The following is a 14662-nucleotide window of genomic DNA, read 5'->3' as shown; positions in this document are numbered from 1 at the left end:
TATACCTAAACTCAGAAAACCTATAAAAGATTGGATCATTTAATTGACTAATCAGGTTTGATATCATTAAATGAAGCTTAATTCATCGCTTGACATATTATCATGTTGTTTTCATATGATTTTAAGTAGTTTATTGATATTATATTGTGTTTTCTGAATTATAGGATTTTTTTTATTAGATTGAATTAAATAAAGACTGAAAAGGGATTAAATTAAACGAATATTTGTCGGTGCAGGTGACAAAAGACACGTTCAGTCTTTCTTTTCAAAAATTAACTCGGACCATGGGTCTCCATTTCCTTGCATGGTTAGTCCCTATCATCGTTAGCCATTTGTGGTTGCTGTTTCAGTCTCTCATTTATTTTTAAACTTGCATGCTTCATCCCTACATACATGAAATGACTATTTCTATTTTCTATTTATTTCAATTTGTTTATAATTTATCAAATATATTAGATTAATTAAAATTTTAAAACTTGTATTATTTTCATGTCTAACTCTCTTCTCTGTCCTCTTTCTCAATTCTAACAATCAACTCATGTCACCACCAACAACCACCTGTTGTCACTACCACTTCAAGTCACTACCATACCACTTCAAGTCACCACCAAATCTAGATATAAAAGGGTTGTTGATGGCGTACCCTAAATCACATATCAAACTTAGAAGAGAGAAGATAGGACGGCGGCAAAGGAGTTATTGTCAGTGTACCCTAAATCACATATCTGAACGGACTTGTTGGAATATAGATCTCTCTCTCTCTCTCTCTCTCTCTCTCTCTCTCTCTCTCACACACACACACACATACACACACAAGCACACATACAAGGTTGTTGGAATATAGATCTTCGTCTCATTTTCCCTCTCTCTCGGTATCGCACAAGCACACATACAAGGTGTCTGTCTGTGTTCCTTTACTCCGGTGAGGTTACCGTCTCTGGCGATTGGTGGTCCGACAGTTGAGGTGATGGTGATGCTTTTTAAGAGCTGATCTTAAAGAAAGAGGTACAAAGATATATTAGGTTGGGCGGGTAGGTGTGGTGGGGGTGGAATCTATTTTTTTTAATACCAAATAAATTCTAATTAAATTAAAAATAAAATAGTGATGCCAATATAGTCATTTTATGTATGGTAAATGATACAACATGTAAAGTTAAACTAACCAGGGATGAAGTGTGCAACTTTTAAACAAACGAGGGACGGTCTCTATCATCGTTAGACGAAAATACCGTTGCGTGCAAGGCACGTGGGGTACTTAAACGGAAACCACTAACGACTAACGATGATAGGGACTAACTGGGCAAGGAAATGATAACTTAGGCACGGCAAGAGCTAGTTTTTGAAAAGAGGGATTGGACGTGTCTTTTGAGACTTGCTCAAGGGACGATTCATGTAATTTAGTACATTAAATTTTATATATTAGACTAATTTACGTAAATGGTCAATGTCGTATAGAGAAGTAGGCAACTTTGGTACAAATTTTTTTTGTTACGGTGCTGGTCCTATAGCTTATGTTTATTATAACATTTGTTCTTATCATTAACAATTTTAGAAATTTAATGATAATTAGAAAGAGATTTGTACCCTATTTTATAATTTAGTAAATATTTATGTTATTAATTTTACTATATGATATTAATATCTAAAACCCTACCCCCATTCAACTTTTTTACTCGTTCATCCCTAACGTATTATCCTCCCACCTCAGTTATTCACTTCCTTTCTCGTATTGCCACCACTGATGACCACCATTTGAAATGGTTTCCCCACCACCCAATGTGACTCCTCGATATTTTGAGGTTTAGGGGAGAGGACTCGCATTTGGCAATAAGACTAACCAACCCCATTTTTGGATCGGGTCATGCACCCTTCTCTCGGCCGTCCTTAAATGTAGCTCTAAAGATCTGAACATGGGTTAATGGCTTACTTACCATATCTTCCAAATGACTTACCAGGCGAGATATCTAAAGATGGTTAATGATGGCCATTTGAAATTAGATAAATTGATAGAATTTCATACATGTAGAAGAAGTTGAAACTTGTAGGGTTTATCAAATGAAATCTAATTAGAACAACAAGAACACACTTTTGAAGTAAGGAAGAAGAAGCAACAAAAATGACATTGTGGGATTTTTCATGATTATTGTAACACCCTACTCCCAATGGTGTTTTTCCATTCTTTAGTGGGTTCTTCATAGTCCACAGTAAAGTAGAAGGATGGGGCGAATTAGGAAGTCATTAATCGTATTTGTTGAAAACTGAAAATCGAAGATTTTCTGTTGGGACGCGTAGCGCTCTTTAGAGAGGCACGTCGCGCTTTTGGCCCAATGGGGGATGAATGTTTTAGTTGGGTTTTGAAGGTATTTAAGGTCCATTAACCTCGATGGGATCATTCTCAACCTCTAACACCCTTAGATTATCCCTTGAGAAACCCTAGCCCCCTTTCTCTTATTCTTGGTGATTTTGGAGTTGTGATGCATTATTCTTCCAAATTTGGTGTTCTTGAGTAGTACAAACAAGAAATCTTAACCTTGGGAGCTTGGCTTTTGAAGTGTTCAACCTTCTTTCATCTTCTATACTTTGGTTAGTCATAAAGATCCTTGCTTTATGTTGTTTTCTCTTTGGATCTATGAGTTATTTGAGTAAATACTCCTTTTATCAAGTTTTGGTCCTTTAGTGACCTGTTCTTTGGAGTTTGAAGCAACTCCATAGGTGTTTCATGATGAAAGTATATGAATCTAGCATTGGGTTGGGGGTTTTGGTGCATGTTCGGGATTTTCAAGCCCCATGCAAGTTGATAAGTGCATTTAGGGACATTTTATGATTTAAGGTTTTAGATTTTAGTTGTTCGGAGACTTGAAATGGATAAAGTTGAAAACTTTATCCATTAAGAAACTTGTGGGGATCCAAATCTGAAAGTTAGAGGCTTGTACTTAATGGATTAATTTGTTTTTAAGAATATGAGTTTGGCCACGACATGATGCGCCTTTTGGGGTCGCGACATGCTTTTTCTGAAGACTGGTCCGCTTACAAAGGAAGAAAACAAATCTAGTAGCAAGAATCCTTGGTGCTGCTAGATCATCTCAACAAAAACGCCAACGTTTATTACAAGACATTCACAACTCTCCTTCTGGATTAGAAGGATTTCCATTAAAGTCAATGAAAAATGAAATATTTTAAGATGCTCAAGACCTATTTGATGATCCATATAAATATTAAAATATTTTAAATTTTATTTTGGTGTATACCTTCAATGTAGGGTATTTCGTTTTAATGTTTTTCAAGATTGTTAGTTTTCATAAGTGTAGGTAAATGTATGTGTAAACATTGGGTGCGTAAACTCTTTTATCTAAATTTATTATCAATATCAGATTGCAGGTTTGATATCATTATTAGTCACATAAAATCAAGAAAGATAGTTCAAATTTTGATATGACAAAAGTAGCCAAATTGTCAAAAGATTTTATCAAATGTGTCGGCAATAAATGAAGACTTGACAACCATTATCAAAAGAAAAGAAGAAAAGTCTGAAGACTTGACAACCTATGTGGGCCGATTACAAAGGAAGAAAACAAAAAACGATATTGAAGATATCAAGAAATTTATCCTATATAACAAGATAAAGATTTCATATTTGAACATTCAAAAATTCTTATTCTCTTAAATGTTTAGTTTATGTCTAAAAAATCTCCTAGAGTTTCTCTTTCTACCTCATGTTGTTCAAAAACTCTAGATTTCCAGATCATCCTTATTCCAAATGTATGTAATGATTGTACGTCGAGTTTAATCGAAAGTGATACTATCTAAAGTACATTTTTCCATTCTTGTTATGTCATTATTTTCTTGAATTTATTTATCCTTTAACATATTAATTGAAGTTTTTATAGTAAACTTATTGTTATAATCTTGTTGACGCATTTATGGGGTGTGTGTGTGTGTGTATATATATATATATATATATATATATATATATATATATATATATAGAGAGAGAGAGAGAGAGAGAGAGAGAGAGAGAAGAGAGTTAGGTTCAAATGTTTCTACTATTTATTATGTGTTGTATGATTGATTTTGAACCAATCATTTTAGTTATTTTAAGACAGTAATTAATGCATATTAAATTGTAAATGTTTAATTAATGTTCATTATATCTTTAACATGTAATATGCATTAATTATTTTCTTAAAATAACTAAAATGATTGGCCCAGAATCAATCCTACATGCACATAATAGATAGTTAGAACACAATAACCTAACCATATATATATATATATATATATATATATATATATATATATATATATATATATATATGGGATGGTTCAAATGAAGACAGTAAATAAAGTGAGGACGTGAAGATACTACTTTTATATTATTATTCTATAAAGAATTTTACATATATGCTCTATTGTTGTAATTTTAATGTGAATATTCGGCGTATGATTATTCATATATTTATTGGTAGTAAGTTATAATGTTAATATTAAAATATTATTGTTCATATATTCATTACCGAATAAAGACATAAGATAGTATATTCATTACTGTCCTATATGACATTCATTGTCTCTCTTTCGTCAAAAGGGGACCTATGTGGCCCTAGGACAAGCCTATAATCTTTCTTTTTGGTACCGTAAGAAAGAAATGTTTATGATAGTGCATAGTCACATGAATCTTCTCAGAAATCATTGAACTTGTTTTTGCTGATAAGATGATCTTATAATCCAATGTTCTATTTGAAGTTTAGTGGCTATATATGTATTTTGAATTTTGATTACTTTTTTGTGATAGTAAAAAATTTCTTAGTATTATGTTGTTTAAAATCCCCAACCAAATGTTATTCTTGGAGTTCAACAATTTCGTAACAAATTCAATCTTTTGAACGAATTATGTTTCTATAAAATGCAGCTTCATTACCTGTAGGTTATGGCCCAAACACATGAATCAGATCAGCTTTGGCTCAAATTAGTTTCGTCACTTCATTATTTAAGTCTATGCGTGTAATTTATGTTTAGAAAGAATGTGAAAACAATGTTTCTCATCTTTATCTTTTGTTTCGTCCTTGACTTGTTATCTTCTACTAACAATTTAGGTTCATCTTACAAAGTACAAACAAATATCTTATTTCTGGGTTCTTATACTAAAATGCTAGACATGTTTGTTTTTATGCTACTGGCTTTATCATATGTTCTTGTGTATTAGTTTGAGAGTATCCTTTTGATGAACACCTCCCCAGAATCCCATCCTTCCCTATTATGACACTCGCACCACTTTCTTCAAAAACCAATGGCTGATTTCTCAATGAAAATTCATGTCCTTTTCCAGCTAAATTCTTTACATGTACACACTTTAGGATGTGTAGAATATTAGTGCTAATGGACAGAAAACAACAAACTTACTCAATGAACTTTCATAAAGTTATCTTCTTAGTTATTTCCATGTACTATACAAACTGGAAAATAGACAGAACATTAGTGTTAGTGGACAGAAAACAATGAAGTCACTGATCCAATATCTTGAACAAAATAACAAGTTAGAAACACAGAACTCAAATCTCATGAGGAAGAAGAATCCACCAAGTATAAAAGGAAAGAAAACACTCCATACTACAGAGATAAAAGATCTCTAAAGGAAGTTGATGAGTTCCTGGAATAAAGAGGCTGCTCTATTAAATTTTATATATCTGTATCTATCTATACTACACTATAAAATAGGCAAAATTCTTGCACCTAATTACTTTGAAACTCGCCTGACTTTTCAAATAAAAAAATCATGACCTTTGAAGTTTTTATAATACATAAATTGGTTAATCAATATGAGATTTATAAAAAAAAAACTTTATGCCTAAAATTTAGCCTTTTATAATTTACAATCACTTAATCATAACAAGAGTTAAAATTAACAATAAATCAAGAATTATATTTAATGTTATTCAGGAATAAGCTGAAAGTAGATGTCATTATGTACTTTGATTTGAACATAATTTTATCATATATATTGTTCAAATTAAATAATTACAATTTGAGTATCAATATAGTGTAAAAATTATTATTTTATAGTTAATATCAATTACAATTCTTGAATGATGCACAGATTATAAGGATCTTTCCTGGTTTAAATATTTCCTATTCTATTTTAGTTATTTATTTAGATATAATTCTAGAGGATTTATAGGGATATGGTTTTATTCTACTGTAAATAGTTGTCAGTTAGCTTGTAAACTCTATAAATTATGTTGTATTCTCCATGGTTATCAATAACAATAAGAAATAAAATTGTTCTTCAAAATTTATATCGTAGCAGAGCCAATGAGAAAACTAACTCTTCTTCTACCCAAATTTCAACAACCAACTCTTCTTCTACCCAAACCTCAATCTTTTCCAGTTAACCTAAATGCCTCCATCCAAAATTCCAAATCATAATAATCAAACTGAATGGTAGGAATTTTTTGGAATGGGCTCAATCACTGAAACTAGCCATAGATAGGAGAGGGAAACTAGGCTTTCTTACTGGGGAAAAAACAAAACTTAAGGAATCTAATCCTCTTCTTCAAAAGTGGAGATCAGAAAACTCCTTGATCACTTCCAGCTGGTTCCTCAATTTAATGGAGGAATCTATTAGGAAGCCATACATTTTTATGTTTGCAGAAGAAATGTGGGTTGTAGTTCGTGGGACCTATTCGGATTTGGAGAATCATTCAAAACTTACGATCTTAAAACCAAGTTGTGGTACTCAAAGCATGGAGAAACTGATATCACCACATATTACAATAATATATTGGCCATTTCACGAGAAGTTGATCTCTGTTACAATGAAGAATGGCAAAATCCTAAAAATTTAGCACGGTTTAAGAAAAGAGAAGAAACTGATCAACTTTTTATTTTGTTATCCGGTGTGAATGTAGTTTTTGATGAAGTTAAAGGGTGTGTTTCAGGCAGATTCCCTCTCCCTTCTCTCCATAAGGAATTCTCTGAAATAAGACAAGGACGGAAATGAGTCATGACTTCGCAACCTGCACAACTTGAAGTCTCGGCTTTAGCTACCCAAGGTATCGATGTTGCCTCTGACAGGAAGAAAAAAAAACTTGGTGTGATCATTGTAAACAACATTGGTACACTAAGGAAACCTATTGGATACTTCATGAAAAGCCTTCTAATTGGCAGCCAAGCTGGAAGAAAAAGCAACCAAGATGGAAGGCTCTAAACACTGTGTCTGGGACCACTACACAACAATAATTCTACCTCTGTACAATCTAAATCTTCATTTACAAAAAGAACAAATCCAACATCTTTTTGACCTCTTTAAATCTCCACAATTTTCAAATATTTTTGTCACTCCTGCTCCGTATGTTCATCAAGGTAATCAAGCTTTGTTTGCTTTTCTATCCTCCACTATTTCTGATCCATGGGTAATAGATTCGGATGCCACAGATCATATTAAACTTTATTGTGATAATAAGGTTGCTATTAGCATTGCTACTAATCCTGTCCAACATGATCAAATGAAACATGTTGAAATTGATCAACATTTCATCAAAGAAAAGATTGAGTCTCGTGCAGTTTGTATACCGTTTGTGCCAACTTCTCAACATACTACAAATATATTTACAAAAATATATTTACAAAGGGTTTATTAAAACCAAGTTTGGACATGTGTGTTAGCAAGTTGGGTCTGAAGCACATCTTCAATCCAACTTGAGGGGGATTCTTGAATGATGCACATACCACTGTTTTGAAAATCTGACCGACCAGCCAACCGGGAACCGACCAGGTTTTGGTTCGATAGACTTTAAAAACCGTTTGGTAGTCGGGCCGTTAAAAACCACTAGTAACAGGCAATGAAAGCCCCTTTCGCGTACCGGTGCGACGGAGGGATGTAATACTCATACGTGAATATAAACCACCAACTCCGCAACTACCACTAGGCCACATATTTCTTTTTGCTGCAAAACCCTTCCGGGTATCGGCACGACGGGGGAATGAAATATTCATATGTGAATATAAAGGTAAATATATTATCACATATTTCAAATATGCCGCTTAAGCACTCCGGTGTAGTATACATTGGGATGACGGAACAAATAATATTAATATATGAATAAGTATATTCATATATGAATAGTCTGTGTCTATTCACATGTGAGAATACAGTTACATTTATTCCGATTATCAACAGGCAACCCTATCGGGTTTATTCTATAAAATGGCCTTATATTTTGCTTTATTCTGTTTTAGACCTTGTTTTTTTAAAAACAAAAGTAAACCTAATTTTTACTTATTCCTTTTTATTTCATTAATGGAGTCGGTTACCAACATGTAGCCCTATACTCGTGTTGTAACACCCATAATCCAGAAGACCCGGAAAGGAAAGAAAACCCTAAGTCAAAGGGGTCGACTCGTCGAGTCTAAGGAGGAACTCAACGAGTCAGAGTGGGTTCCGTGTCGCGGATTAAGTGACCAACTCGGCGAGTCGGCAAGTGGACTCAGCGAGTCTGGTCTGGGTTTGGTAACCCTAATTCCGGGACTTGGTGCCTGATTTAGGATGCTAGAAGTCTTTGTGATTCTTGCATGTGTAGGTATGGTAGGACCCGGACCGAGGGTTCGAGTTCGGGGTAAGATAATAGTATGCTTCCGGGCCGGGGGTCCGATGTCGGGGTATTCCCGATAAAGATTCTTATGTAGTGCGTTAGATTATACTTGTTGTCTTCGTGATACTTGTATGTGCCTGGTAAGGAGGTGAGTGTGGGCGAGGTCCCGTATCTCATCACTAGCTGAGTATGGATGAGGTTCCATATCTCGATATTAGCAGAGCAGGGGCGAGGCCCGTGATAGGAAGGATGTGAGTGTGGGCGAGGGCCCATATCTCACTACTAGTATGAGTGTGGATGAGGCTCTACTACTTCAGTAGCAGACCAGGGGCGGGGCCCAAGTTAGGCGAGGCCTTAGAGCAGGGTATGGTTAGGAAATGTTTATGTATGTATGTGTATAGCGGGCGAGGCCCGGGGTCAGGCGGGGCCTAAAGGAAATAGATCTGTATACCGGGCGGGGATCGATGCCAGGTGGGATCTGATTCCAGGCAGGGCCTGATGACGGACGAGGTCCGATGGCGGGCGAGGCCCAATGCAGTGGGCGGGGGCCCAATATGTGGTTATGTGCTCATAATTATGTATGGAATGTATGGCTCAGTAGATATGTATGGTATATGGTAGGTTGGGGAACTCATTAAGCTTCGTGCTTACGGTTTTCAATTTTGGTTTCAGGTATTTCCGATAGCGGAATGAAGAGCTCGGGATGATCGCATGGCACACACCAAGAAGTTTAGCCTGGGATGTTTACTCTGATAAAATGAATAAGTGTTTGGAAAAGATACTCTGATTTGTCATATAACCCCTTTTTGTATGTTTGAATGACTTAACGCTATGGATTAGTAATGTTTTTAAAATAATTTTTTGGTCATGATTTTTGGGATGTTACACGTGTAAATCACGTGCGTCCTAAAAGAATTGTCAATTCTAAAACCCTAGGGATAAACAACACTTACATTATCATAATAAATTAGGATAGCCATAGTAATAGGCAATGAAAGCTCAATATGGAGGTTCTGAATGCAACATGTTTTGAAAACCACATTAGCAACACCTTGGTATTCGACATCCGAAGTGTGTCAGGATAGTCAACCTACTTGATGTCAATTTATGCTAAACCACATTAGCAACACCATGGTATTCAACCTCGACGCGTATTGGGACAACGTACCCGGTCGCCATTAGTTTATGCTGTAAGACGTGTGGAATGAGTACTATAGAGTATAAGATCATAATTAAGAAGACATTGAACACAATGTAGTAAACACTTTAAAGCTACCATTTGGGATTCAAGAGGTGCATACATGTGGAACGAACTACATATGAGACATCAGATTGGGTGAATGTGAGGTATTGAAGTGCTCCGACAAAGTTGCATATGAAGTGGGTTGGAGTAAGGGTTCTCATTATTGGTATTAATTTTTCCTTTTTATCGATGAGAGTGAGAGTAGGTTTTAAGATGACATTCCAGTACTTCCATAGCATATTTCTTTTAACATAAAACGATCCACTTGTATGACAGAAAAGAGTGACATCAAGAAGATAGCTAAGAGGTCCAAGATCCTTCATGTGCAAGTGTATCCATGATTTTGGTACGAAAGGTGATTCGCCGATGCTTCAGATACACATTCAGTACGGGATATAAGGTTATCGTAACCGACTCCATTAATGAAATAATAATTAATAGGTTTAAAGTAGAGTTTATTTTGAGAAAAAATAGTTCTAAAATGGAAAAATGAAATACATAGAGCATTTTATTGAATAAACCCAATTTACCTGGCTACTGACTCCAATAATGAAATCACAACGAATATGTAAAAGTTAGATTTACTTTGATATCGAAGTTTTAGGTCTAAAATAGAAAAAAATGAAAAAAAAACACATGGTCTTCTATGGAATAAATACTCTTTTACAATTTCAATCTTAGGATTGTTTGATAGTTGTTGATTGATTTTTTTTAAACGACAAACACACACACACACACACACACTATCTACACTACTCCTAAACTACTTATTTCGTCTCCACGAGAGAAAAAGAGACTTGAACCCTCAACATTTGGTTGAGGGACACCTTTCTGCAAACACCTAATACCACTAGGCTACAAATCCTTTGGTAGTTGTTTGATTGATTCAATCTAATTGAGTTATAATGGTTAATTGAGTTAAATCAAACTTCTTACCAAACCTAATAAGAGACATATCAATTTTAATTGTAAGACCATATAAGAGGCTTTTAATTGTGATATCAAACGGTGTTGTCAATTGTGAGACCCAACCTATACCTAATAAGAGACATATCCAAGAGCCCTTGTGGACATCATTTGTAATTTTATGTTTGGGTGCAATCTTGAACGTGGATACAAACCTTGGGGTCTAACTTAAACTTTATGCAATTTATCGTCTTTGTCCTGTGGATAAATACGCGCCTTTCTTTGGTCGTCGTCGAAGAACTCAAGGGGTGTTTGGTTTGGCTTTTCACGGGGCAAAAGTCCTTTTTGGAAAAGTCACAAAAAGTCAGGTTTTCCTGACTTTTCCAAAAAGTTCATTTTTACTTGTATCCAAATCCAAAAGTAAAATGCATTTGCCAAACATCTTTTGCTCTCTATCTTTTCCTAAAAAGACTTTTGACTTCTAAAAAGCTAAGCCAAACACCCTCTCAATGTCCGCAACTGCAGCACACTCGAGTTGAAATTTTGAGGTAATTTTCATGCAATTTAGATGTTATCGGCACTGAATAGTAATACTCGGTTTTTTTTATTAATATTGTTAATACTATATTTGATAATTTAGTGATTTACATGCTTGAACAAAGTGTATTTAAATGGCTTCTTTCATTTGAGAAACTTTTGTTTTAAAGATTGAATTATATGATATGCATTGCTCTTGCTACTGAAACCTAGAGTTTGGATCTGCGACTAGAGATTGTTAGATATATTTCACAAATGTCCAATCCCATCCGCAGACCTGACACATTTATATATGGAGTTGCGGTGCACCTGGGTAGCTCTTTAAATAGTGAAGGGTAATAGCAGGGAAAATACGAGAGCAAGATGAACCAGAAATATATATATATATATATATATATATATATATATATATATATATATATATATATATATATATATATATATATATATATATATATATATATATATATATATATATATATATAAAAGCAATATTTTATCCTCACAAGGGGTAATTATACAAGTGTTGAAGTTGTACAACCATGGATTTTACAGAGTACTACACATGGGTTTTGATGGAAGAACTGTATCCGGTTTGATCATCATGGTACTTATCCCACAACATAACTCCTCCATATTTTGCAGATCCTTTGATTGCTGGAAGCACTTTGGAAGTTAGGTCACCAACAGAGATATACCCGCTTCCTGCAGCGGTAGGTGATGCAGGCAGCCCCAAGAAAATCTTGGTTGCTGGGATCTCAGAAGTCCACTGTTTCCAAGAATCTTCAAAACTGGTCATACCTCCCGAGTACTGACAAGGAGGGTTATTATAGAACTGAACCCAAACATAGTCAAAAAGACCTGTTTTAAGGGCAGTTCCAATATATGCATCTGGGAAAGGACACTGAGGAGCTGCTGTCAAATATACCTTTTTGCCTTGACTGCTGTATCCAGAAAGATACCTGGCAAGGTCATCCCAGTGTTGGGTGGTTCCTCCTTCGATATCAAAGTCGATTCCATCTAAAACAGCTTCACCAAGAGGACGTGTGGATGATTTCCCACCTAAGAAGTTATTCCAGAGGTAAGTGGCGACTTGTTTGGCATCTGCAGCAGAGGTGAGGTAGTAGCTCCCAGCTGCTCCTCCAATAGTCAGCATCACTTTGATTCCTTTCGCTTGACATGATTTGATTTCAGAGCTTAAATTGGTGCAGCCATTGCTGTATGGATCGCAGTGACCTGCAAGATTAATCATGGGGGTTTGACCGTTTCCGAAAGTTGGAAGAAACGCAAGGTTGACGAAATCATAGTTCCCTGTCGAGCACGTCTCAGCCAACGTGCCCTCACCCCCGTTTTGACCCCAGTAGATAGCAATGCCACCAGCATTGATACCCGCTGCTAGTAACAACATCATTGAAGAGAGTAATCCTAACTTGTATGTCATTTTTAGCCTTGGGTATGAATGATTGTAAGTTTAGGTAATTGTAGAAGAAGGTAATTCATGATGTTCTTGAGTGTTTGAGAAGTCTGGTTTATATAGTGAAGGGATTGGCCTATATATTGGCATAATACTAATTTTTAGGAAAGCAAGCACCTTGTAGGGCACTGCGTGGAATCCTCTTTCAGCAGACACTTGATTGGTAGAAATCGGTGGAAAATTTCTGTCTTGTAGTAAGGTTTGTCATGTGTTTTGTCTGTATCTTGTTATCTGCTTCATAAATGTTAGGTCCACAAAAAACACTTTGATGTGGTTTCTTATTCAAGTGTTTCAAACTGATTTATCTCCATGCAATTGTCATTTGCATGTGTTCATACTAAATCATTTTGTTAAATTACTTTGCTCTAGAATGCTATGCTGTCCTATATGACATTCATTGTCTCTCTTTCGTCAAAAGGGGACCTATGTGGCCCTAGGACAAGCCTATAATCTTTCTTTTTGGTACCGTAAGAAAGAAATGTTTATGATAGTGCATAGTCACATGAATCTTCTCAGAAATCATTGAACTTGTTTTTGCTGATAAGATGATCTTATAATCCAATGTTCTATTTGAAGTTTAGTGGCTATATATGTATTTTGAATTTTGATTACTTTTTTGTGATAGTAAAAAATTTCTTAGTATTATGTTGTTTAAAATCCCCAACCAAATGTTATTCTTGGAGTTCAACAATTTCGTAACAAATTCAATCTTTTGAACGAATTATGTTTCTATAAAATGCAGCTTCATTACCTGTAGGTTATGGCCCAAACACATGAATCAGATCAGCTTTGGCTCAAATTAGTTTCGTCACTTCATTATTTAAGTCTATGCGTGTAATTTATGTTTAGAAAGAATGTGAAAACAATGTTTCTCATCTTTATCTTTTGTTTCGTCCTTGACTTGTTATCTTCTACTAACAATTTAGGTTCATCTTACAAAGTACAAACAAATATCTTATTTCTGGGTTCTTATACTAAAATGCTAGACATGTTTGTTTTTATGCTACTGGCTTTATCATATGTTCTTGTGTATTAGTTTGAGAGTATCCTTTTGATGAACACCTCCCCAGAATCCCATCCTTCCCTATTATGACACTCGCACCACTTTCTTCAAAAACCAATGGCTGATTTCTCAATGAAAATTCATGTCCTTTTCCAGCTAAATTCTTTACATGTACACACTTTAGGATGTGTAGAATATTAGTGCTAATGGACAGAAAACAACAAACTTACTCAATGAACTTTCATAAAGTTATCTTCTTAGTTATTTCCATGTACTATACAAACTGGAAAATAGACAGAACATTAGTGTTAGTGGACAGAAAACAATGAAGTCACTGATCCAATATCTTGAACAAAATAACAAGTTAGAAACACAGAACTCAAATCTCATGAGGAAGAAGAATCCACCAAGTATAAAAGGAAAGAAAACACTCCATACTACAGAGATAAAAGATCTCTAAAGGAAGTTGATGAGTTCCTGGAATAAAGAGGCTGCTCTATTAAATTTTATATATCTGTATCTATCTATACTACACTATAAAATAGGCAAAATTCTTGCACCTAATTACTTTGAAACTCGCCTGACTTTTCAAATAAAAAAATCATGACCTTTGAAGTTTTTATAATACATAAATTGGTTAATCAATATGAGATTTATAAAAAAAAAACTTTATGCCTAAAATTTAGCCTTTTATAATTTACAATCACTTAATCATAACAAGAGTTAAAATTAACAATAAATCAAGAATTATATTTAATGTTATTCAGGAATAAGCTGAAAGTAGATGTCATTATGTACTTTGATTTGAACATAATTTTATCATATATATTGTTCAAATTAAATAATTACAATTTGAGTATCAATATAGTGTAAAAATTATTATTTTATAGTTAATATCAATTACAATTCTT

At 34.6% G+C, this 14662-nt stretch overlaps 1 protein-coding gene across 1 annotated transcript; it reads right to left on the bottom strand.

The window, feature by feature from the left end:
• Nucleotides 1-11833: 11833 nt before the first annotated feature.
• Nucleotides 11834-12760, bottom strand: LOC145068441 (hevamine-A-like). The gene has a single exon (XM_079015405.1). It carries the CDS (start codon nt 12713-12715, stop codon nt 11834-11836), a length of 882 nt encoding a protein of 293 aa, XP_078871531.1. The 5' UTR covers nt 12716-12760.
• Between the last annotated feature and the right edge of the window lie 1902 nt (nt 12761-14662).

This window comes from Lactuca serriola, chromosome 8, assembly GCF_051521515.1.
Source record: "Lactuca serriola cultivar US96UC23 chromosome 8, Lser_US96UC23_V15, whole genome shotgun sequence".
Taxonomy (NCBI): domain Eukaryota; kingdom Viridiplantae; phylum Streptophyta; class Magnoliopsida; order Asterales; family Asteraceae; genus Lactuca; species Lactuca serriola.
This window is presented reverse-complemented; position numbering and strand designations above follow the sequence as displayed.